General features: G+C 44.9%; 1 protein-coding gene across 2 annotated transcripts in view; it reads left to right on the top strand.

Moving 5' to 3' along the window:
* The window catches only part of LOC121580980 (dipeptidyl aminopeptidase-like protein 6), a 146036-nt gene that overhangs the window by 97247 nt on the left and 22768 nt on the right, over positions 1-26021 (top strand). For both annotated transcript variants that reach the window (XM_041896235.2, XM_041896236.2), the window contains exons 4-8: positions 7671-7765; positions 7891-7965; positions 8077-8129; positions 9099-9180; positions 18775-18895. In XM_041896235.2, the coding sequence (XP_041752169.2) occupies positions 7671-7765; positions 7891-7965; positions 8077-8129; positions 9099-9180; positions 18775-18895 (426 nt within the window). The remainder of the gene's footprint in view (positions 1-7670; positions 7766-7890; positions 7966-8076; positions 8130-9098; positions 9181-18774; positions 18896-26021) is intronic.

Here is a 26021-nt window from a genome sequence, read left to right on the forward strand (position 1 = left end):
TATTCAGCTAGCTAACTAGGTGCAGTATTATTCCGTGAAAAACGTCCGGGCACCTCGTCATAAGACGCCACAGCCAGCTAGCATGCCGGTCTCCAACAACACGGTTTAGCGCCAATACTCAGCCACAACAAACCACCAGTGTAACAACACGCAAGCAGATCGTTCGTGTCCGTGTCTAACGTTGTGGGTTAGTCCCGACAGCTTGAGCGAGTCCGTCGTCAACTTATTCAGCCAGTTAGTTAGCTAGGATAGTTAGCAAACTAGCTAGCCATTGCTTTCAGACAAAGAAGAACCCCTCCTTTCACGGCACGAACACAAAGAGAGCCAAACTAACGTTAACTAGTCACCCATGTCCCGAATTCCTTGAACGACTCGGGCTATTCAATATGTAAAGAACAAAACACAAGTGTAGGTTATGACTTACCCCTAGCAGCTACTGTTAGCTAGCCAAGTGCAAAGCTAGCCACTGAATTGACTCAGCCAGTTCGCGTCTGTTCGCTCGGTCATTCCAGCTATTGTTTACTAGTCGCTATCCAGGTAGCAACAAGCTAGCTAAATTTCAAGCACAGTAGCCACTTGCTACCTAACGTTAACGGTTCAGACAATGAGGTTAGAAAACAGCTGAATGGTAGGCAGTTCTTGTATGTAATTATTGTAGGCAGCCAGCTGGCGTAATTACAAGCACTCTCAGGCGTGAGACAACTATACCGTTGCTAATAGCTACTCGCCAGCTAGTCCAGGTGGTGAGTTAGCTAGCTAGCTAGCTTCGTGCTACACCCGGCACCGCCGAATACAGTACTAACCTACAATAATTACATACAACAACCCACGATACCTACCTACAATACCTAACTACAATCTAAATACATAGTTTAAGCCTTACTCGACAAAGCCCAAGCTATGTATAAAGCCAAACTTACCCGACGCCAAGCTTACCCGAGACCCATGGGGTGGCGCACAATTGGCCCAGCGTCGTCCAGGGTAGGGGAGGAAATGACTGGTGGAGAGTATGACAGCCATTCCATTCCAGTGTCTGTTGAATTCCAACACAGGCACACCTCATTCTACTGAATTAGGAACTGATTAGGTGATCACATGAATCAAATCTTATTTAATGAGGAAAAGTATAAAAAACCACTGCTGTGGTCATCACTATCCTCTTGCAATAGGACCAGCTGGATGGCAAAAACAGTGCTAATAGTACCACAAAAGTAATATTAATAAAAAAATAACTATTGAGAGTTGAAAAGGAAAGTTTTGAGTGAGGAAAAGAAGGGTTCAATTCTGGCTTTACTGGCAGAGGGATACAGTGAGCGTCAGGTTGCTTCCATCCTTAAAATTTCAAAGACGGCGGTTCATAAGAACAAGGTCAAGCAGCAGACATTGGGGACAACAAAGCTACAGACCGGCAGAGGGCGAAAACGACTCTCTACTGACCAGGATGACCGCCAACTCATTCGAATGTCTCTCAACAACTGAAGGATGACATCAAGTGACCTACAAAAATAATGGAAAACGGCAGCTGGGGTGAAGTGCACGGCGAGGACGGTTCGAAACAGGCTCCTAGGGGCAGGGCTGAAGTCGTGCAAAGCTAGAAAAAAGCCCTTCATCAATGAGAAGCAAAGAAGAGCCAGGCTGAGGTTTGCAAAAGACCATAAGGATTGGACCGTAGAGGACTGGAGTAAGGTCATCTTCTCTGATGAGTCCAATTTTCAGCTTTGCCCAACACCTGGTCGTCTAATGGTTAGACGGAGACCTGGAGAGGCCTACAAGCCACAGCGTCTCGCACCCACTGTGAAATTTGGTGGAGGGTCGGTGATCTGGGGGTGCTTCAGCAAGGCTGGAATCGGGCAGATTTGTCTTTGTGAAGGACGCATGAATCAAGCCAAGTACAAGGTTGTCCTAAAAGAAAACGTACTTCCTTTTGCTCTGACATTGTTCCCCAACTCTGAGGATTGGACAATGCGCCATGCCACACAGCCAGGTCAATCAAGGTGTGGATGGAGGACCACCAGATCAAGACCCTGTCATGGCCAGCCCAATCTCCAGACCTGAACCCCATTGAAAACTTCTGGAATGTGATCAAGAGGAAGATGGATGGTCACAAGCCATCAAACAAAGCCGAGCTGCTTGAATTTTTGCGCCAGGAGTGGCATAAAGTCACCCAACATCAATGTGAAAGACTGGTGGAGAGCATGCCAAGACGCATGAAAGCTGTGATTGAAAATCAGGGTTATTCCACCAAATATTGATTTCTGAACTCTTCCTAAGTTAAAACATTAGTATTGTGTTGTTTAAAAATGAACATGAACGTATTTTCTTTGCATTATTCGAGGTCTGACAACACTGCATCTTTTTTGTTATTTTGACCAGTTGTAATTTTCTGCTAATAAATGCTCTAAATGACAATATTTTTATTTGGAATTTGGGAGAAATGTTGTCAGTAGTTTATAGAATAAAACAAAAATGTTATTTTTACCCAAACACATACCTATAAATAGTAAAACCAGAGAAATTATGCAGTGGTCTCTTAATTTTTTCCAGAGCTGTATATATGTATGTATATGTATTTATATGTATGTATCTGTATATGTATGTGTATGTATACAGTTGAAGTCAGACGTTTACATACACCTTAGCCAAATACATTTAAACTCAGTTTTTCACAATTCCTGACATTTAATCCTAGTAAAAATTCCCTGTCTTAGGTCAGTTAGGATCACCACTTTATTTTAAGAATGTTAAATGTCAGAATAATAGTAGAGAGAATGATTTATTTCAGCTTTTATTTCTTTCATCACATTCCCAGTGGGTCAGAAGTTTACATACACTCAATTAGTATTTGGTAGCATTGCCTTTAAGTTGTTTAACTTGGGTCAAACGTTTTGGGTAGCCTTCCACAAGCTTCCCACAATAAGTTGGGTGAATTTTGGCCCATTCCTCCTGACAGAGCTGGTGTAACTGAGTCAGGTTTGTAGGCCTCCTTGCTCGCACACGCTTTTTCAGTTCTGCCCACAAATTTTCTATCGGATTGAGGTCAGGGCTTTGTGATGGCCACTCCAATACCTTGACTTTGTTGTCCTTAAGCCATTTGCCACAACTTTGGAAGTATGCTTGGGGTCATTGTCCATTTGGAAGACCCATTTGCGACCAAGCTTTAACTTCCTGACTGATGTCTTGAGATGTTGCTTCAATATATCCACATAATTTTCCTTCCTCATGATGCCATCTATTTTGTGAAGTGCACCAGTCCCTCCTGCAGCTAAGCACCCCCACAGCATGATGCTGCCACCCCCGTGCTTCACGGTTGGGATGGTGTTCTTTGGCTTGCAAGCCACCCCCTTTTTCCTCCAAACATAACGATGGTCATTATGGCCAAACAGTTATATTTTTGTTTCATCAGACCAGAGGACATTTCTCCAAAGAGTACGATCTTTGTCCCCATGTGCAGTTGCAAACCGTAGTCTGGCTTTTTTATGGCGGTTTTGGAGCAGTGGCTTCTTCCTTGCTGAGCAGCCTTTCAGGTTATGTCGATATAGGACTCGTTTTACTGTGGATATAGATACTTTTGTACCTGTTTCCTCCAGCATCTTCACAAGGTCATTTGCTGTTGTTCTGGGATTGATTTGCACCAAAGTACGTTCATCTCCAGGAGACAGAACGCGTCTCCTTCCTGAGAGGTATGACGGCTGCGTGGTCCCATGGTGTTTATACTTGCATGCTATTGTTTGTACAGATGAACGTGGTACCTTCAGGCATTTGGAAATCACTCCCAAGGATGAACCAGACTTGTGGAGGTCTACAATTTTTTTTCTGAGGTCTTGGCTGATTTCTTTGGATTTTCCCATGATGTCAAGCAAAGAGGCACTGAGTTTGAAGGTAGGCCTTGAAATACATCCACAGGTACACCACCAATTGACTCAAATGATGTTAATTAGCCTATCAGAAGCTTCTAAAGCCATGACATCATTTTCTGGAATTTTCCAAGCTGTTTAAAGGCACAGTCAACTTAGTGTATGTGAACTTCTGACCCACTGGAATTGTGATACAGTGAATTATAAGTGAAATAATCTGTCCGTAAACAATTGTTGGAATAATTACTTGTGTCATGCACAAAGTAGATGTCCTAACCGACTTGGCAAAACTATAGTTTGTTAACAAGAAATTTGTGGAGTGGTTGAAAAACGAGTTTTAATGACTCCAACCTAAGTGTATGTAAACTTCCGACTTCAACTGTATATATTTGCGCGAGAAAAAAAAACATGTGGGGGTTTGGAAGTGATGCAGACAATTACATTGATTGAAGTTACAATCTATCTGCAATATTAAAGCTGATCGACCCCCCCCCACCCCCCAAAAAATAAAGGATCAAAAAAATAATAATAATAGACAGTAGGCAGAGGGTAGCATCAGTTGTTTGATTCTCTGTAATAATGGTATGGGAATAATAATGCATTTTATTTTGTAAAGTGGTTTCTTGCATCAAGCAACACATTTTCAGTTACCTCCTTGTCTGACAAGTGGATACACAGGTTAATATCAAGCCCTTCATGTTTTTTTTCCTCAAAACTCTCATGGAATGTAGGCATACATTGAACACCACACATTTGCTGCTACTGTAGGTTGAATGATATAACAACTATTTCCATATTAAAATGTGAAGGGATGCATTTATCTCCATTGTTCTTGATGGTAGGCCACTCTGGTAGGCCTACATTATGATCAAATAGCCACAGTAGCCTACTTGGCCACTGTCAAAACTGTAACTTAAAGATGGTACAGCCTCAGTGTTCACAGTAAACAGAAGATGCACAGAGTTTTCACAACGTTCAAGTTTGCGCTCAGCAGACCTGAAATTTGCTCACTGCCGAAAGAATTAGAGGGAACATTGCTCAGCACCCACCAACCAGTCTGCACGTTTGAAAGTTTGAAGGCCATTTTGTAGCATAAACGATTGAAGACTAGTAGAAACCGGAATTTGTCCCATTCAAGTCTATGGCACCTGAAATACATTTGGATTTATGCAAATATGGTTGTAGTGTGAAAAGTATACGTAGTATAATTTTTTTTTTTTAAGCAACAATACAGTACCAGTGCCAGTCTGCACGTTTTAAAGTTATTTTGGTGTTGTTAGCTTTAATGGTTCAAGAGAAGTGGTGAATCCAAATACTTCCCATTCAAACCTATGGAGCTTTTATGCACATTTAAAATGGTTACATTTCAAAAAGTATAAATGGTATAAAAAGGCTGTGTACAAGCACACAATTCCAGACCAGTCTGCATGTTTTACAGTTTGAATGGCATTTCCAGCTTAAAGTTTTCCCATTCTATGGCCTTTGAAATGCATTGCGATTTATGCAAATATGGTTGTAGTGTGAAAGCATTAGTAGTATCAAAACGTTTTTTTTTCACGTACACTGCCTGCATGTTTTTGGTGTCGGTAGCTTTTACAGTTTTGGCTCTACAGGCGGCAGTGGAAAGCAAATAATTAGGATGAACAGTTTGTAAAGTTGTGCTTTGCTTTCAGCTTGTACATTTGATTAAGTGTTATACAGAGAGACATAGACAGAGCCATGTAATCCAATGGAACTGGGAAATGTTCCTGTCTCCAGCATGATCTCTCCACAGAGTAAATCCCAGAGACATTGATTCTGTATGTAATGTTGTGGTAAATCCTTCATAATAAGCTTCCAGTTTATGCTGTCATGCACCATACAGTACTGTAGCTATAATGTATGCAGAGCATGTACAGGTCAGGCATGGCCCAAATTAAACAGATGTAGGGCTGGTCTGATATGGCCTTTTTACCCTTGACAAGGTAAAGTGGCAAGCAAGCTGCAGAACACATGAATATTGGGTAAAGCTACTGATCGCCCTCTAGTGTTAGAGATTCAAATTACTTTGTTTTTTAATTGACTCCAGAAAGCACAAACTTACTTTTACATACTGATATATAAACAACTTAGTCAATTATGCAGCAGTTACATAAAGTGTCTTCTTCACTGGAAAGTAACCTTTTCACAGTAACATATATCATCTTAATTACTCAATCTGGATATCTCGGGAGAGAATTTAAACTGAATTAATAATTGAAATCATGGCAGAACATTTTGACCCAGTCACCCCCGCTATGACTTTGGCAACATGCTGATGTCCAATGTTTTTCCCTGCAGAGTTTTCTGTAAAAGACAGACAAAATAATATGTAGGGAAATGGTGGCTGCAGAGAAGTTAAACAGCAAGCTAAAGGGCATTTCCCTCAGCAGATGGATCATGATAATTAACCTTGCCAGCAGAAGCATACATACACACACAGTCTTGTACAACTAACCTTGTGGGGGGGACGCAATTCAGTTCCATTCAAAATCTTATTTTCCCTAACCCGTACCCTTACCCTAACCCTAACCTTAACCCTAACCCTGACGTTAATCTTAACCTGAAAACCTAACCCTAACCCTAAACCTAACCCTAGCTCCTAACACTAACCCTTCAACTAACCCTAGCTCCTAACCCTAACTCTAAACCTAATTCTAACCTTAACACTCATTCTAACCTTAACCCTAAAACCCCTACAAATAGCATTTGACCTTGTGGGGTCCAACAAAATGTCTCCAGTTGGTCAAAACATTTTTTTTTTTTACTATTCTTGTGGAGACTTCTGGTCCCCACAAGTATAGTTAAACACGTCCACACACACACACACACACACACACACACACACACACACACACACACACACACACACACACACACACACACACACACACACACACACACACACACACACACACACACACACACACACACACACACAGCAATTTAATGTTAAAGTTGTTATGCACTGCTTTAAAGAAGTCAGCTGACTTGTCAGGCCTTCAGGAGTGTAGACTGGCAGGAGACTTTCCATTATACCTAATACATCCATTATTTTGTTTTGAGAGATGAACTGTCATGACTGAACAAATATTTGGACTGTGGAGCAGGAAAACATTTTCAAAACAGAATACAGAAACTTTGAGTTTATTTATTGTCAAAATACACCACCACCACAACAACAACAAAAAGCCTTTATGTCCAGCAATATGAAATCCTGCCAGTATCACTAGCATCAGCACCATTGTGTTATTGTTGTGTCGAATAGTAGGCATGGAACATGAGATGGCTATTCAATCATCCTTTATTTGAAGGGTAAAAACATTGGAGATAGCAGCAGGGAGGCCTTTTCTCTCCACTTCTCTTGAGAGAGGGGTTTATCCGAACAGGACACAGTGTGACTGAGGAAGTGGCTCGGGTCTCGAGGACAACACTACCCTTTTCATAATGCTCAGCAAAGCAGAGCCAAGCTCTACTTTCCACCATAGGAAACAAATATCTGAGCCAGCACAATATGGTTTGGGTCGGAACAATAGTGTGAAAATGGTCTACCAAATGGTCTACCACCATCACACCCTACAACTACTGTATATTATGCTGCAGAGGTAACAGGATTGCCAGCAGGGCCGGCTCCAATTGGACCTCCATGCCCCCTACAAATGTTCTGTCCCCGGTCCAGTGTGGAAGGCTGGAGGTTAGAATCCCTGATCCACCACTATCTGTACTGTTTGAAAACGGCCTGCTGCATATTCCAGTATGTAATTCTCTCTCTTCCATGCTGTTTATTATTATTTCCAGACAATGTACTGCTGTATCGAACACAAGAAGGGGATGTGGTCAAACTCAACGTCAAAACACAGGATAGGGTCGTTTTGGTGGAGAACAGGAAGTTTGTGAGTATTAGGTTATATTTATTCCCAAAACTGTATGAGAAGGTGATATGGTATTTAAATACGGTATGTATGATGCTAATTTGTAATTAACATGACTCAAACGTCCTCATTTCCCTCTTATCCAGGAAATCTACAAAGCCACCAAGTATCAAATATCTCCAGACCTGGAACATGTGTTGTTGGCCTACAACGTGGACCCAGTGAGTAGAAAGGACCACACTTCTCCTTTTGTCTGAGAGTCTCAGATTTGGAGTTTATTGGGTGTTTCTGTCCTCTGAGGTTGGAAGCTGAAGCTGTGTTTGCCTCTGCAGGTCTACCAGCACTCCTACATGGCCTGCTACATTATCTGTAGTCTCATCACCCCGTAAGTCTGCTCTGTCTGTCTGCTCTGTCTGTCTGTCTGTCTGTCTGTCTGTCTGTCTGTCTGTCTGTCTGTCTGTCTGTCTGTCTGTCTGTCTGTATGTCTGTCTGTCTGTCTGTCTGTCTGTCTGTCTGTCTGTCTGTCTGTCTGTCTGTCTGTCTGTCTGTCTGTCTGTCTGCTCTGTCTGTCTGTCTGTCTGCTCTGTCTGTCTGTCTGTCTGTCTGTCTGTCTGTCTCTCTCTCTCTCTCTCTCTCTCGCTCTCTCTGTCTCTGTATCTCTTTCTCTCACTCACTCACTCACTCTCTCTCTTATCTTATTTTTTTTCTGAGTATTAAATGATACAGGAAATTGCTGAATGTTCTCGGTGACAGCTTGACCTTCTACCAAATATGCTATTGCATTGGTGTCTCCTATAGACACAAGGCAATAGCAGCTGGGTCTGGTCTACTTAGTTCAATGACTTTCATTGAAACAGAAAAAAGTGGGGTGTCTCGCTTCCTCTTCTGTCTCTGCTTCTACTACTGCCACGTTCACGAAACTTGGAAATTTCCAACTTGCTAACTGGTTAAACGCAGCATGTGTATAATTACAACCAGTTAGCAAGTCGGAAATTTCCGAGTTTCGAGTAGCACGTGAACGCGGCATTAACAAGTGCTTAGCATCAGCGACGTCACATCCATGCACCTGCGCTGCCATCTGGGGAAACATTTAAAACACCATCCCTAACATCAGCCAATGTAAAGGGCACTTGTTATGTAGCACACTCTGTCTGGTCTGCTTTTTGTTCCATATTTGTACTCAGTCTTAAAGTTAAGCAAACTTTTCCAGTGCTAAATTTGTCTCTGGATGATTGATAGTACCATTACAGAAGCAATCTAGATAGCTCACTGGAAGATTCCAGCCTTGAGACACGCACCCTGAAACAAACACACACACACACACTGTGACAGAGTGTGTGTTGTATCTCCACAGGGAAACGTGGAGTCTGAATCCTCCTGAGGTACGGAAAGCCCCCCTACAGTATGCTGGATGGGGACCCAAGGGCCAACAGTTGGTAAGAGACCCCACACACCTGTCTACTCAACTGTCTACTCCCTCACTGTCTCACTGAAAAAAACACACATGCAGTCATATATACTGTACCTCCATTACCGATATGCTCCAGCCTTGAACTTGAAACAAATGTTATTCCAACTTTTTGAAGGCATGCCAAAGGGAGAGTTGACAGACACAGTGGTATGCCCCTCTATGCTTTCCCTTTCTACACAGCACCACTTTGGAGATGATGATGTCAAAACCGTTGCTATGGTTGAAGCAGGAAGCAGTCGTTGTTGTTATTGTGCGAAAGGAGAGAGGTCTTCTAAAAAGAGAAGCGTCTTTCACAGCAACAGTATCTTTGTTGTTTTCCCTCATTAGTACACTGCAGGTTTTTTCATTCACCTCATAATAGCACTTTAGATTGGAGGACTACTTACAAAACAACATTAATGGGCTGTATTCCATAGTTTTTCTCCACTGACTATTACCTTTTACTGCAAGTCTGTTGGTTGTTACCTGATTGCTCTTATCATATAATTTGCTTAAATTGGCTACAGACAAATTTAAAAGGGAAAAATATAAACATTTCAAGCTAGTGAAATATGAGATCTCGCCTGCCAAAGGAGAAAGCAGGCACATTTGCATATAGAGTATATAGAGTATACTCTATATATATAGAGTACCTGATTGTTTTTTATTTTTATTTTTTATTTTATTTTTGATGTCTAGCTGCGTGTTTGGTTTAATGAAGACCTGTCTGAGCTGAGCTGAGCTTGATCCAATGATACCAGGGTCATTCCACCAATTCGGTGCCTTTTGAGAAGTGTAACTTGGTCCCACATTTTTTTTTATTTCACCTAATTTTAACATTCTGTCATAAAAAGCACAATTTTCAACTTCATAAAAAACTAGTTTTCCCATCTCAAGAGGTTGAATAAAAAAATGACTATAGTAAGTGCCTATTAATGTAGGTGACAAAAAAAGTAACATGGTTGACCATAACAGGGTTGACCGTAACAGGGTTGACGATTTCATCTTACAGTTTTTTTTTTATTGCTAACAATCATTGTTCAATACTGCGGATACATGTACAAAACTCTAAATACAGTTATCACAACAACACTCTATGTGGCAACCTGTGGATCATTTGTCATTGCTTTGACACAAAATGCATTTAATGACAACATCTTTCAAATTACATAAAGACTTGTCTCACAAAAACACATTTACCAACAAAACTCTACGTATCTACAGACCATTTTGCAAATGCTAAGATACCCTTATCAAAACTGTTAAAGCTACTGAAAATTGAATTAGACTGCAATTTTTGACATTGCTACAGTAAAAGCAAAATAATATTAATAACTCTTAATTATTCACAGCTAATTTTCATTCTACATTACGTAACTGAAGACCTACCCAGGTGTTTTCTATTTTTATGTCATTAACATCTCTACAAAAGGGGACATCTTTGGAATATATTTTACATAAACATGGACCCAGCCAGAGATCGTGTAGTGGCTTACAGAGGTGGAAGAGTTGCTGGGAGAGGCAGAAGATTATGTATCCGTGGTGGAAGATGACTGAGGGGAAGACCAAGAGTTGTAGTGTCAGATGAGATGAGGGCTACAATCATTGATCATGTTGTCAATCATAGTCTATCAATGAGAGATGCTGGTCTCAGAGTGCAGCCAAATTTGCAACGCTCAACTGTGTCATCTATTATAAGAACCTTCCAGCAAACTAACAGGTAAGATATGCATTCTGCATGGGCATCTAACTATACTGAATATCACTGTAGAGTAGTAAATTGACTAAAAGCTCTCCGAACCACTTGAGTGTAATTTTATTTCTGTTTTAGGACCCAACGGTTACAAATGGAGGGGTGAGAGGTAGGATTTTCTCTGCTCAGCAGGAAGCTGTAATTGTTGACATGGTCATTAGCAACAATGCCATAAAACTCTGAGAAATTCAACAGAAAGTGTTGGCAGACAATAATACATTTCAAAATGTTGAAAGTGTAAGCACGACAACCATTGCTAGAGTCTTGACAAAGCATCATATCAGCATGATCAGCACTGTTCCCTTTCAGAAGAACTCAAATCGTGTCAAGGAACTCTGGTACCAATATGTCCAGGTAAGATGTCTATATCCTGTAATACAGTACTGTTTTTACTGTAAACAAAACCCACCAGAGTGCTGCACACTCAGCAGTGATTTCAGTTACAGCATACTGTAATGTAAACTACTTTTATAGAATAACTGTTATGTTGCCCTGTGGATTAATAATATTTTAGAGTGTCATGGAGCTTGAAGCCAGGCCAACACCCCACATGTTCGTCTTTGTGGATGAGGCTGGTTTTAACATGGCCAAAACACGCCGACGTGGAAGGAATGTGATTGGGAAAAGAGCAACAGTGAATGTCCCGGGCCAGAGGGGTGCCAACATCACAATGTGGGCTGCAATATCCTCTGAAGGATTGCTGTTACATAAACCACTAATTGGGCCATACAACACAGAACGCCTCATTTCATTCATGGATGACCTCTATGGAAACCTGGGTGATTGTATGGGACAATGTGGCATTTTACCACTCCCATGCAGTCCCAGTGGTTTGCAGCCCATCCCAGGATGGTGTCACTTTTCCTCCCCCCTTACTCTCCCTTCCTCAACCCCATAGAATAATTATTTTCCTCATGGAGGTGGAAAGTTTATGACCACCATCCACATGATCAAATGTCACTCTTGGATGCAATGAATGCAGGATGCCTGGATATCTCTGCAGAAGATTACCAGGGATGGATCAGGCATGCAAAGAGTTTTGTAGGTGTGAATGTCGTGAGAGACTGTTAGCTTTCATTTGGTAGAAAGATTTGCTTTTGAGACATGTAGGATGTGCATTGCCAAGTTGCATGTTGTTTTGATAACTGTATTTAGAGTTTTGCACATGTATCCGCAGTATTGAACAATGCTTGTTAGCAATCGAAAAAACTGTAAATCTGCCATAAATCCCCATGTGACAGGGAGAATAGAAGCTTGTTTTGTGCAACAGGGATTGGTAATTACTGTAAATGCAAGCTTCACAATTATTTTTTATTTAAAACATTTGTAGCTATGGGTAACAGGGTTTACGTGTTATGCTTGACCCGCTTTCCACCACAAAACACCAGAAAATTGCCCCAAAAAGTAGAACCAGCTCATCTGCTTTTACACTATGCTTTGACTATTAGATGATCAATGTTTCTTTTGAAAAAAAATTTTTTAAAGGATTGGTTTCATCATATCAAAACGAGGGTTCGGTTCACGTATCAGGGTTGACCTTAAAATGAGGGACAGACATAAATGAATCACGAATCACATTAAATAAATACTAATCTTCAGAAATGACTTTGTCAAAGAAACACTATAACTAGGGCTTTACAATGATGGTGAAAACTTTGAGAAATATTGGGGCAAAGTGGGTTAAAATCTTCCTAGAAGTCACAGAGGGTGCACAGAGGAACATGTCAAAATGATGAATTTTGGCACTTTAGCAAGTTTGTATTCATATAAAAAATCCCTTGACTCTTAAACATGTCATGTTACAGACATCTTTTTTGTGATTTCACTTGTTTTTGAGAAACGTACAGTGAGGGAAAAAAGTATTTGATCCCCTGCTGATTTTGTACGTTTGCCCACTGACAAAGAAGTGATCAGTCTATAATTTTAATGGTAGGTTTATTTGAACAGTAAGAGACAGAATAACAACAAAAAAATACAGAAAAACGCATGTCAAAAATGTTAAAAAATTTATTTGCATTTTAATGAGGGAAATAAGTATTTGACACCCTCTCAATCAGAAAGATTTCTGGCTCCCAGGTGTCTTTTATACAGGTAACGAGCTGAGATTAGGAGCTCAGCTTGTTACCTGTATAAAAGACACCTGTCCACAGAAGCAATCAATCAATCAGATTCCAAACTCTCCACCATGGCCAAGACCAAAGAGCTCTCCAAGGATGTCAGGGACAAGATTGTAGACCTACACAAGGCTGGAATGGGCTACAAGACCATCGCCAAGCAGCTTGGTGAGAAGGTGACAACAGTTGGTGCGATTATTCGCAAATGAAAGAAACACAAAAGAACTGTCAATCTCCCTCGGCCTGGGGCTCCATGCAAGATCTCACCTCGTGGAGTTGCAATGATCATGAGAACAGAGAGGAATCAGCCCAGAACTACACGGGAGGATCTTGTCAATGATCTTAAGGCAGCTGGGACCATAGTCACCAAGAAAACAATTGGTAACACACTACGCCGTGAAGGACTGAAATCCTGTAGCGCCCGCAAGGTCCCCTTGCTTAAGAAAGCACATATACATGCCCGTCTGAAGTTTGCCAATGAACATCTGAATGATTCAGAGGAGAACTGGGTGAAAGTGTTGTGGTCAGATGAGACCAAAATCGAGCTCTTTGGCATCAACTCAACTCGCCGTGTTTGGAGGAGGAGGAATGCTGCCTATGACCCCAAGAACACCATCCCCACCATCAAACATGGAGGTGGAAACATTAAGCTTTGGGGGTGTTTTTCTGCTAAGGGGACAGGACAACTTCACTGCATCAAAGGGACGATGGACGGGGCCATGTACCGTCAAATCTTGGGTGAGAACCTCCTTCCCTCAGCCAGGGCATTGAAAATAGGTTGTAGATGGGTATTCCAGCATGACAATGACCCAAAACACACGGCCAAGGCAACAAAGGAGTGGCTCAAGAAGAAGAACATTAAGGTCCTGGAGTGGCCTAGCCAGTCTCCAGACCTTAATCCCATAGAAAATCTGTGGAGGGAGCTGAAGGTTCGAGTTACCAAACGTCAGCCTCGAAACCTTAATGACTTGGAGAAGATCTGCAAAGAGGAGTGGGACAAAATCCCTCCTGAGATGTGTGCAAACCTGGTGGCCAACTACAAGAAACGTCTGACCTCTGTGATTGCCAACAAGGGTTTTGCCACCAAGTACTAAGTCATGTTTTGCAGAGGGGTCAAATACTTTTTTCCCTCACTGTACCCCAAACAGCAAATCACTTCCTCATCCTCATTGTGTACGGGGGCCCTGAAAAAACATGAACAAAGGCTCCAGAAACACCCAAATATGTCCTTTTAGAAACGGCAAAGCTCTCAGTATAGTGATGCAGGTCTTTAGATGTTGTACACATGAAATTGTCATTCTGAACTTTATCCGCAACGTTACATTCCCTTTTGTGTGACTGGATGCATCTCAATCCACCACATCCACCTATGTCACACTTCCGCATCTGCGGTGAAAGGTGACAGAGCTAGAGCGGTGTTTGTCAGACCATGAGACATCCCGAAAATCTGTCTTCTCACAACATCTGTTCGTCCTTCAGACTATTATTATTATTACCCCTCTATGTTAAGATGAGACTCTCACAAACAAAAATGGCATCAAATAGTTTTTTTATATATATATTTTGATACTTCAAGGGGTCATAAAATTCCAAATCAAATAGCTAAATGATCCTTGGTATGACCTTCTTAAAACAATTCCATATACTTGTCACGGTTCAGACAGACGACAAGAGGACCACAATTGCGTCACACCAGAAAGTTTATTTAAACTTAAGGGGAAAGGGATGTAGGGAGTGAGTGAAGGCTCCAGGGGTTATCCCGTCCGATGTGCTGGGTCTGTGCCTCCCCCCAGTGGCAGCGATGCGTCCGATGACGCCGGTGGTTGGTGGTCCAGAAGTCCTGGGGGGGGGGAGGAAACACAGACACAACGGGGCGGATGAAAACAGGCAGAAGTACAGTTCAAGGGAAATCCAAATACGTTGTAGCAAGGCAGAAGGCTGGTCAGAGTTACCGGGGTCGAAGAGTAGTCAGGAGTCGTAATGGCAGAAAGCAGGTCTGGTTTTCCTGGGGCAGAAGAGTATCCAGGAATCAGGCAGGTCCGGGGTCACAAAACAGGGGTGAGCCAGAAGCGCGAGCACACAGGTTCCGGGGTGTGAGCTTTGCAGACGATCTGACAAAGGAGAGCTGAAAGACAGGGCTATAAATACTGGGAGAGGTTAGTGGGTAATGCAGCGCAGCTGGCAGAGTAATTAGAGCCGAGCAGAGCAGGGACAGGTGGAGCTAGTTAGGCTGAGTAGAGAGAGAGTGGTGAGCAGAGTGGAAACAAATAAAGGTGGTAACCCGGTGGAGTGAGAGGGCTCATGACAGAACCCCCCCAAGGGACGGCCCCCAGAAGTCCCAAGAGCAACACCACGCCGGGCGGGAGGAGGGGAGCCGGAGGAGGGCTAGAACTCCTCCGAACGGTCCGAGCGAACGTCCTCATCCTCGGAGGAAGCCGGAGGGCCGTGGTCGGGAGATGGGACCGGTCCCGAGACAGGATCAGGCACAGGACAGGAAGCCGAGCGGGCAGGACGGTTAGGGGATCCCTCTGGGGCGGCCCCCTACGGATTGCAGGTTGATCAGGATGCCGTTGGTGGAAAGCGGTGATGAGAGTCCTATCCACAATCCGACTAGCTGGCACCCAGGTCCTTTCCTCAGGTCCATAGCCCTCCCAGTCAATGAGGTACTGGAGACCCCTACCCCTCCGTCTGGACCGAAGCAGGCGGCGGACGGTGTAAACCAGACCACCATCGACGAGCCGTGGAGGAGGAGGACCAGGCGCAGCAGGGACCAGCGGACTCTCATGGATGGGCTTAATCTTAGACACATGGAACGTGGGGTGCACCCTCAGGGAATCAGGCAGTTGGAGCCGGACAGCAGTTGGGCTAATCACTCTTATGATAGGGAATGGGCCAATGAACCGAGGTGCCAGCTTCTGCGACTCCACCCTGAGTGGCAGGTTCCTCGATGACAACCACACCCTTTGACCAACATGGTAGGTGGGAGCAGGAATTCTCCGACGGTTGGCCCCGGTAGTGTAGCTGGCAACGGATCTGAGGAGTGTGGCTCTAGCTTTGTTAAACACCTCTCTGAGACCATGGTAGCATTCTGGGACATGGGAGAGGTCAGGGGCGGAGTTAGTAGGTACTGGCCGAGGGGGTAGTGCGGCAGCAAGCAGGCAGGTTCGGTGGCAGTCCTCTCCCCACTCCCTGATCACCCCGGTCACCCAGTCGAACTGAGGGTTGTGCCGGCGGAGCCATGGGTAACCCAGGATGAGGGGTTGGCCTGGAGAGGGGAGCAGGTGAAACTGGATAGTTTCTTGATGGTTTCCGGACAGACCCATCAAGACCGGGGCCGTGACATGAGTGACCGATCCGAGTAAGTGTCCGTCCAGTGCCCGGGCAGGAATAGGAGGTGTCAAACGGAGGTTCTCCAGTCCCAGTTGGCGTGCCAGCTTGATGTCCATTATGTTGGCTTCGGCGCCAGAATCCACCAGAGCAGCCAGGGTGTGAGTTGAGTCAGAGAGGCGGAGGTGAACTTGCAGCAGGGGTTTGCGGTCGGAGGACTGGATGGTCATTGAACTCAACCGGACTCCCCCTATGCCCGGTGAGCTTCGGCCCTTTAAAGGGCAGGTTACCACACGATGTCCATCACCTCCACAATAGAGGCAGAGGTTTGAGGTGAAGCGTCGCTGGCGCTCTGCAGGAGTGAGAGAGGCTCGCCCAATCTCCATAGGCTCAGACTGATCAAGCTGACCTGGGTGAGTGGCAGTAGATGACAGGAGCCCAGTCGGATCTCCCGAATGCCGGTAGTAGGTGGACCTTGGCGCCCCCTCTCACGACGACGGGTCTGTATCCTTCTGTCGATCCTGACAGTCAGTGCGATGGCTTCATCAAGAGTGGAAGGCAGTTCCTGGGAGACCAACTCGTCCTTGATATAGTCAGCCAAACTATGGAAGAACGCGTCCACCAACGATGGTGTGTTCCAAGAACTTCGTCTAGCCAGGGTTCGGAAGTCGATGGAATGGTCTGCGACTGTACGTCTGCCTTGTCGAATACTGAACAGTTCACGAGACGCCTCTGCGGTTGGTGAATCCAGGTCAAACACCTTCAGCATCTCCTCAGCAAACAGGTCGAAGGTTGCACATGCGGGGGTTTGACGTTCGAACTCTGCTGTTCCCCAGAGTCGAGCTCGGCCCGTCAGGTGAGTGATGGCATACCCGACCCTAGCCCCCTCCGTGGCGAAGGTCCTTGGCTGCAAGGAGAACTGAAGTCGGCAGCTAGTCAGGAATGGCCGGACCTGGGTAGAATCGCCGTTGAACCGCTCGGGGTTTCCAATCTTGGGTTCCGGGGCAGCGGCTGAAATGACCGGGGCAGGTAACTCGGAGGCAGGGCTGGTGGGCAGACTGGCTGGGGTAAGGTTGGTGAGGAGTTGGATGATCCTGGCGAGTTGTTGTTGCTGCTGCTGGGACTGCTGCTGGTGCTGCTGGAACTGCTGATGCTGTTGGTAGCCGACCTGAAGCAGAGAGGTGATGTCGCCGCTCATGCGGCCTAGCTCTCTCTCAGTGTGTTCCAGGCGTAGCATGGCGGTGGGTTGCTCAGGTTCTTCGGTTTCCATGTCGGGGGAAGTGTGCGCTGAGTCCATGATGGTCAGATCGTACTGTCACGGTTCAGACAGACGACAAGAGGACCACAATTGCGTCACACCAGAAAGTTTATTTAAACTTAAGGGGAAAGGGATGTAGGGAGTGAGTGAAGGCTCCAGGGGTTATCCCGTCCGATGTGCTGGGTCTGTGCCTCCCCCAGTGGCAGCGATGCGTCCGATGACGCCGGTGGTTGGTGGTCCAGAAGTCCTGGGGGGGGGAGGAAACACAGACACAACGGGGCGGATGAAAACAGGCAGAAGTACAGTTCAAGGGAAATCCAAATACGTTGTAGCAAGGCAGAAGGCTGGTCAGAGTTACCGGGGTCGAAGAGTAGTCAGGAGTCGTAATGGCAGAAAGCAGGTCTGGTTTTCCTGGGGCAGAAGAGTATCCAGGAATCAGGCAGGTCCGGGGTCACAAAACAGGGGTGAGCCAGAAGCGCGAGCACACAGGTTCCGGGTGTGAGCTTTGCAGACGATCTGACAAAGGAGAGCTGAAAGACAGGGCTATAAATACTGGGAGAGGTTAGTGGGTAATGCAGCGCAGCTGGCAGAGTAATTAGAGCCGAGCAGAGCAGGGACAGGTGGAGCTAGTTAGGCTGAGTAGAGAGAGAGTGGTGAGCAGAGTGGAAACAAATAAAGGTGGTAACCCGGTGGAGTGAGAGGGCTCATGACAATACTGTAGCTTAGTAGAACCCCCCTCCCTCCCCCGGCTTAGACAGGGCTTATACTCTTATGGGTTAACACAGTAATGCCAACCTCACCACTGACACTTCTATGCATGGTGTGTGTAAGTGGATATGTCTACAGGCTGGAGGATGGATGTTGTTTTTAGGACTGATTGAATGTCATACTGTGATGAAGATTACCCAGGAGGAGTGTCAGTCAAAGTGATTTTTCTTGTGTGGAAAGGTACAATCTAGTAATTATAAGGCAGCCATAGTGTCAAGCTGAGAAGACCGCATTTGAACACATGGCAAGAGGCAAAAGCAAAATCAATGAAATGCACAAAACTGTTATTCGGAGGTACCATACTGACAGTACTGGTATGACGCTGTATTCACCCCAGCATCATGTCCTTTCTTTCCCCAGATCTTTATCTTTGAGAACAACATCTACTACAGAGCGACAGTGGAGAGCAGAACCTTTCGCCTGGTGTCCACAGGGAAGGAGGGAGTCGTCTTCAACGGCCTGAGTGACTGGCTGTACGAGGGTAGGCGGACTACAAATACACCATCACTACTGCATACAGCTGAGCTATTCTAACAGAACTACAAATACCAGCAGGACAGAGAACCCCCGGATTGCAGTAGTATCGTAACATAGGGCATGGAATCACAAAGAAACTCCATCTATTCTGTACAATGTTTTAAAATGATAAGTAAGCCAATATAATCATAACAAAGAATAGTGACCATTTTATTGTAGTTTTTAAGATGTTTTCCCCTCTCCTCAGAGACAAAGACTATCTATGGCTAGTGCTTGTAAATGATTACATTTTAAAGAGAAACATCTGGTTGCATTTCACTGCTTCCCTGTCCCCAGAGCTCTCCACGCTTGTCTCTTTGTCTCTGTGTTTAGGCAATGTTCATTCATTCATGTCTGCATCGCTGCAATCTCACTCTGCAGCTGGTTGCCATCTACACTACTACTGTACTTCCATTTGGAATGTGGTAATTTGGAAAATGTTCTGCTCAATATGGTATTCATTTCTTCATTTTTTCATTTTCATTTTTTCCTCATTGTTTTGTTGGATGAGGGTTTTAAAACTTTCGATGTAACCCCTTATATAACTGGATTACTACATGGGATGAGTATTTTTTTTGTGTGTGTTTTGACTGAGATTTATAACAGCAGCCTTAGGCTCAAGGTTACAGTAGTACCTCGTCTCTCTCTAGTAGTCACTGTAGTTCAACCACAGGGCATTCTGGATGGCAAATCCGTTTTTGAGAGGATTCCGTCTTTTTGAGAGGTTTATAAACACATTATAACACACGTATATTCCCATTGGCCACTCTGGCACTATGTAAGCCTAGAGGAGCTGTTTTTGATAGAGTGCAGCTGGAAACCTTTCACAAGACTGGTATACAGTATCAAGCAGGATTAGCCATCAACTGTCTAATTAGTGGTTACTGACTAAGCTCTCATAAAACATATTGGCTTTAATATTTGATTCGATTTCTAGATTGTAAACCCACAGTTAAGCCTCCCTAATGCTATAATCCATTGTGTAGGCCTAATAGCGATATTAGATATCAATTTTATTTATAGTGTGATTAGACAGCCACATACAGTGGGGAAAACAAGTATTTAGTCAGCCACCAATTGTGCAAGTTCTCCCACTTAAAAAGATGAGAGAGGCCTGTAATTTTCATCATAGGTACACGTCAACTATGACAGACAAAATGAGAAAAAAAAATCCAGAAAATCACATTGTAGGATTTTTAATGAATTTATTTGCAAATTATGGCGGAAAATAAGTATTTGGTCACCTACAAACAAGCAAGATTTCTGGCTCTCACAGACCTGTAACTTCTTCTTTAAGAGGCTCCTCTGTCCTCCACTCGTTACCTGTATTAATGGCACCTGTTTGAACTTGTTATCAGTATAAAAAACACCTGTCCACAACCTCAAACAGTCACACTCCAAACTCCACTATGGCCAAGACCAAAGAGCTGTCAAAGGACACCAGAAACAAAATTGTAGACCTGCACCAGACTGGGAAGACTGAATCTGCAATAGGTAAGCAGCTTGGTTTGAAGAAATCAACTGTGGGAGCAATTATTAGGAAATGGAAGACATACAAGACCACTGATAATCTCCCTCGATCTGGGGCTCCAAGCAAGATCTCACCCCGTGGGGTCAAAATGATCACAAGAACGGTGAGCAAAAATCCCAGAACCACACGGGGGGACCTAGTGAATGACCTGCAGAGAGCTGGGACCAAAGTAACAAAGCCTACCATCAGTAACACACTACGCCGCCAGGAACTCAAATCCTGCAGTGCCAGACGTGTCCCCCTGCTTAAGCCAGTACATGTCCAGGCCCGTCTGAAGTTTGCTAGAGTGCATTTGGATGATCCAGAAGAGGATTGGGAGAATGTCATATGGTCAGATGAAACCAAAATAGAACTTTTTGGTAAAAACTCAACTCGTCGTGTTTGGAGGACAAAGAATGCTGAGTTGCATCCAAATAACACCATACCTACTGTGAAGCATGGGGGTCGAAACATCATGCTTTGGGGCTGTTTTTCTGCAAAGGGACCAGGACGACTGATCCATGTAAAGGAAAGAATGAATGGGGCCATGTATCGTGAGATTTTGAGTGAAAACCTCCTTCCATCAGCAAGGGCATTGAAGATGAAACGTGGCTGGGTCTTTCAGCATGACAATGATCCCAAACACACCGCCCGGGCAACGAAGGAGTGGATTCGTAAGAAGCATTTCAAGGTCCTGGAGTGGCCTAGCCAGTCTCCAGATCTCAACCCCATAGAAAATCTTTGGAGGGAGTTGAAAGTCTGTGTTGCCCAGCGACAGCCCCAAAACATCACTGCTCTAGAGGAGATCTGCATGGAGGAATGGGCCAAAATACCAGCAACAGTGTGTGAAAACCTTGTGAACTCTTACAGAAAACGTTTGACCTGTATCATTGCCAACAAAGGGAATATAACAAAGTATTGAGAAACTTTTGTTATTGACCAAATACTTATTTTCCACCATAATTTGCAAATCAATTCATAAAAAATCCTACAATGTGATTTTCTGGAAAAAAAATTCTCATTTTGTCTGTCATAGTTGACGTGTACCTATGATGAAAATTACAGGCCTCTCTCATCTTTTTAAGTGGGATAACTTGCACAATTGGTGGCTGACTAAATACTTTTTTTCCCCACTGTAGTTGCATAATATTTGTCTGCACTAGGTTTATGGAATGACTACTGAACTGCAGGACCTGATCTCAGAGCAGCATCATCAGACTGGTTTGAGTGTGCGTGCGTGTGTGGGTGTCTGTATGGAATGGGAGTGCAGCGTGTGTGTGCCCCTCTCCCTGTCTTATCAGAGCAGAATGCTTGGTGTGAGGGTGATATAGTAGTGAGACAGGTTTATCTTCCAGCCAGGCAGGATAGGAGGGATTGTCATGCAGAGCAGAGAGAGTGTCACACAAAGCCGACAGCACTAGACAGCGCAGGGCGTGGATCTCTTCACAACACCCCCAGCGCTGATTTATCACTGTAGTGACAGGAAACGAGAAGCTGTCTGTATGTCTATGGGGTTATGTAATGCAATAGGAAGTGTGTTATTGAGTGGTGATGATGTGGAGATGTGTGCAGTGGATCAGAGCAACACTTCCTTCGATGGGGAATTCTGACCCGAGTTAAGCGCGTAAATGGAACGCAATTCCCTTTTTATGCACTTTTCTCTATGTGTATTCTGACAAATGTTAAACCAGACATGGAAGCAAACTGAAAATCATATCAACAGGACATGTATTGCTGCCCCTTTTCCACAGTGAAGTAGGCTATAAATACATGTGCCGTTATTCAAAATATTTCTTGTGTACCCTCATAATTTGCGTGGATGAAATTTGGAGACCCAAGCTTTAGGCTTCTGTAGGGCCGAACCTGCCGAGTTGATGTATACGCTTTAGAATGTTTTAATTATATGCCCGGGATTTTCTCATTTTTATTTTACAATAAATATTTGCCACTATCGGGAGCCACCGTCAGTAATACCCACATACATTTATAGCTGTCACTTTATAGTTAGTTTCCTTACATTTTGCATCATTCCATTAGCCAGCAGCATACTACCCTGTATCCCACTGCTGGCTTGCCTCTGAAGCTAAGCAGGGTTGGTCCCTGGATGGGAGACCAGATGCTGCTGGAAGTGGTGTTGGAGGTCTAGTAGGAGGCACTCTTTCCTCTGGTCTAATAAAAATATCCCAATGCCTCAGGGCAGTGATTGGGGACATTGCCCTGTGTAGGGTGCAGTCTTTTGGATGGGACGTTAAACAGGTGACCTGACTCTCTGTGGTCACTAAAGATCCCATGGCACTTGTCTTAAGAGTATGGGTGTTAACCCCGGTGTCCCGGCTAAATTCATACCATCATGGCCAGATAATCATCCCCAACTTCCAGTTGGCTCATTCATCCCCCCTCCATAACTATTCCCCAGGTTGTTGCTGTAAATGAGAACGTCTCAGTCAACTTACCTGGTAAAATAAAAAATATATAAAAACATTGTTAGTTTACCTTTCTTTCCTCTGTCACGTTTGTGTGGTTGTTCCTGAGGATCGCTAGCAATAGTGGATCATACACTGCTCAAAAAAATAAAGGGAACACTTAAACAACACAATGTAACTCCAAGTCAATCACACTTCTGTGAAATCAAACTGTCCACTTGGGAAGCAACATTGATTGACAATACATTTCACATGCTGTTGTGCAAATGGAATAGACAACAGGTGGAAATTATAGGCAATTAGCAAGACACCCCCAATAAAGGACTGGTTTTGCAGGTGGTGACCACAGACCACTTCTCAGTTCCTATGCTTCCTGGCTGATGTTTTGGTCACTTTTGAATGCTGGCGGTGCTTTCACTCTAGTGGTAGCATGAGACAGAGTCTTAAACCCACACAAGTGGCTCAGGTAGTGCAGCTCATCCAGGATGGCACATCAATGCGAGCTGTGGCAAGAAGGTTTGCTGTGTCTGTCAGCGTAGTGTCCAGAGCATGGAGGCGCTACCAGGAGACAGGCCAGTACATCAGGAGACGTGGAGGAGGCTGTAGGAGGTCAACAACCCAGCAGCAGGACTGCTACCTCCGCCTTTGTGCAAGGAGGAGCAGGAGGAGCACTGCCAGAGCCCTGCAAAATGACCTCCAGCAGGCCACAAATGTGCATGTGTCTGCTCAAACGGTCAGAAACAGACTCTATGAGGGTGGTATGATTATTTCATTCATTCAGATCTAGGATGTGTTATTTTAGTGTTCCCTTTATTTTGAGCAGTGTATTAGGCTAGCGTATTTCAAGTTGTGCAATAATTTGGGACATGTAGCCTATTTGAATCATTATGGAACACAGACCATACGTAGCAGTTTAAACCTAGAGCCTGCCGCACGGTTCACAACGACTGGACCGTACGTTGTCATCACAGTTCCATGATTAGTGAGGTTGATTAGGGGAGATTTATAGGACTACTGTTCAACCCCTATTGTACACTTTTCTCACCTTCCAATATTTCATGGATTGTACAATTGAATATGGCAACTTTCAGGATGAATCAAACCACTGTATTTTTGATTCACTAATATGTTTAGTGCGTAAAGGCTCTCCAAACCTGTTTTTTTTTATTATTCATAAATACTTTCTTAACCCTAAATAATCTACAAGATCAGAGTATTTTTTGATCTACCAATTGGGGCTGAAAATGAGACGAATATGCCTGTATTTAGACCTACATGGCTTTCTTTAAATGATCCCTAATATTCTGAACCATTTTCTCCATATATTGTAGTGAGTGTCAAGATTTTTTTTTTACTAAAGGTACACCAAATTATCTTTAGATAGGATGGCTTTAGATAAATGTAAAGGGATGGCTTTAGATAAATGTACTTTTGAATGAAAACTCCAGGACAAAATATGTTGGCCAGCAAATGGGAGGGTTTTCAGCGGTTGAATTCAATTTGTTCAGCACGCGCAAGGGAACGACGCCTGCAAAGCTCATTACGCACCTGCATAAGTTAAGTCTGAATACCAACTACTGAAAAGTGCATAGGAAAGGTGTGCGTAGGAAAGGCGTGCGTAGGAAAGGCGTACATTTCCTAAGTCTGAATCAGGCCCATTATGCATATTGCTGTATTTGTACATGCAGTACATAGGCACTTCAGTCAGGTTGTGTGAAATAACCACCACAGAGAGATGCCTCAGGTGTTCCTGCATCTCTGGGAGGTAGATTAGGGTTGTGGCCGGAGCTGGAGCTAAGGTTAGTGTTGTGGCTGGAGCTGGAGCTAGGGTTAGGGTTGTGGCTGGAGCTGGAGCTGGAGCTAGGGTTAGGGTTGTGGCTGGAGCTGGAGCTGGAGCTAAGGTTAGGGTTGTGGCTGGAGCTGGAGCTAGGGTTAGGGTTGGAGCTGGAGTTAGGGTTGTGGCTGGAGCTGGAGCTGGAGCTAAGGTTAGGGTTGTGGCTGGAGCTGGAGCTAGGGTTAGGGTTGTGGCTGGAGCTGGAGCTGGAGCTGGAGCTGGAGCTGGAGCTGGAGCTGGAGCTGGAGCTGGAGCTGGAGCTAGGGTTAGGATTGTGGTTGGAGCTGGAGCTGGGGTTAGGGTTGTGGCTGGAGCTGGAGCTGGAGCTAAGGTTAGGGTTGTGGCTGGAGCTGGAGCTAGGGTTAGGGTTGTGGCTGGAGCTGGAGCTGGAGCTAGGGTTAGGGTTGTGGCTGGAGCTGGAGCTAGGGTTAGGGTTGGGGCTGGAGCTGGAGCTAGGGTTAGGGTTGGGGCTGGGGCTGGAGCTGGAGCTATGGTTAGGGTTGGGGCTGGAGCTGGAGCTAGGGTTAGGGTTGTGGCTGGAGCTGGAGCTGGAGCTGGAGCTGGAGCTAGGGTTAGGATTGTGGTTGGAGCTGGAGCTAGGATTAGGGTTGTGGCTGGAGCTATGGTTAGGGTTGTGGCTGGAGCTGGAGCTAGGGTTAGGGTTGGGGCTGGAGCTATGGTTAGGGTTGTGGCTGGAGCTAGAGCTAGGGTTAGGGTTGGGGCTGGAGCTGGAGCTAGGGTTAGGGTTGGAGCTGGAGCTAGGGTTAGGGTTGTGGCTGGAGCTGGAGCTGGAGCTGGAGCTGGGTTAGGGTTGGGGCTGGAGCTGGAGCTAGGTTAGGGTTGGGGTTGGAGCTGGAGCTAGGGTTAGGTTGGAGCTGGAGCTGGAGCTGGAGCTGGAGTTGGAGCTGGAGCTGGAGCTAGGGTTAGGGTTGTGGCTGGAGCTAGAGCTAAGGTTAGGGTTGGGGCTGGAGCTAGGGTTAGGGTTGGAGCTGGAGCTAGGGTTAGGGTTGTGGCTGGAGCTGGAGCTGGAGCTGGAGCTAGGGTTAGGGTTGGGGCTGGAGCTAGGGTTAGGGTTGTGGCTGGATCTGGAGCTAGGATTAGGATTGTGGCTGGAGCTGGAGCTAGGGTTAGGGTTGGGGCTGGAGCTGGAGCTAGGGTTAGGGTTGGGGCTGGGGCTGGAGCTGGAGCTATGGTTAGGGTTGGGGCTGGAGCTGGAGCTAGGGTTAGGGTTGGGGCTGGAGCTGGAGCTAGGGTTAGGGTTGGAGCTGGAGCTAGGGTTAGGGTTGTGGCTGGAGCTGGAGCTGGAGCTGGAGCTGGAGCTGGA

Source organism: Coregonus clupeaformis, chromosome 14, assembly GCF_020615455.1.
Source record: "Coregonus clupeaformis isolate EN_2021a chromosome 14, ASM2061545v1, whole genome shotgun sequence".
In the NCBI taxonomy this organism is placed as follows: domain Eukaryota; kingdom Metazoa; phylum Chordata; class Actinopteri; order Salmoniformes; family Salmonidae; genus Coregonus; species Coregonus clupeaformis.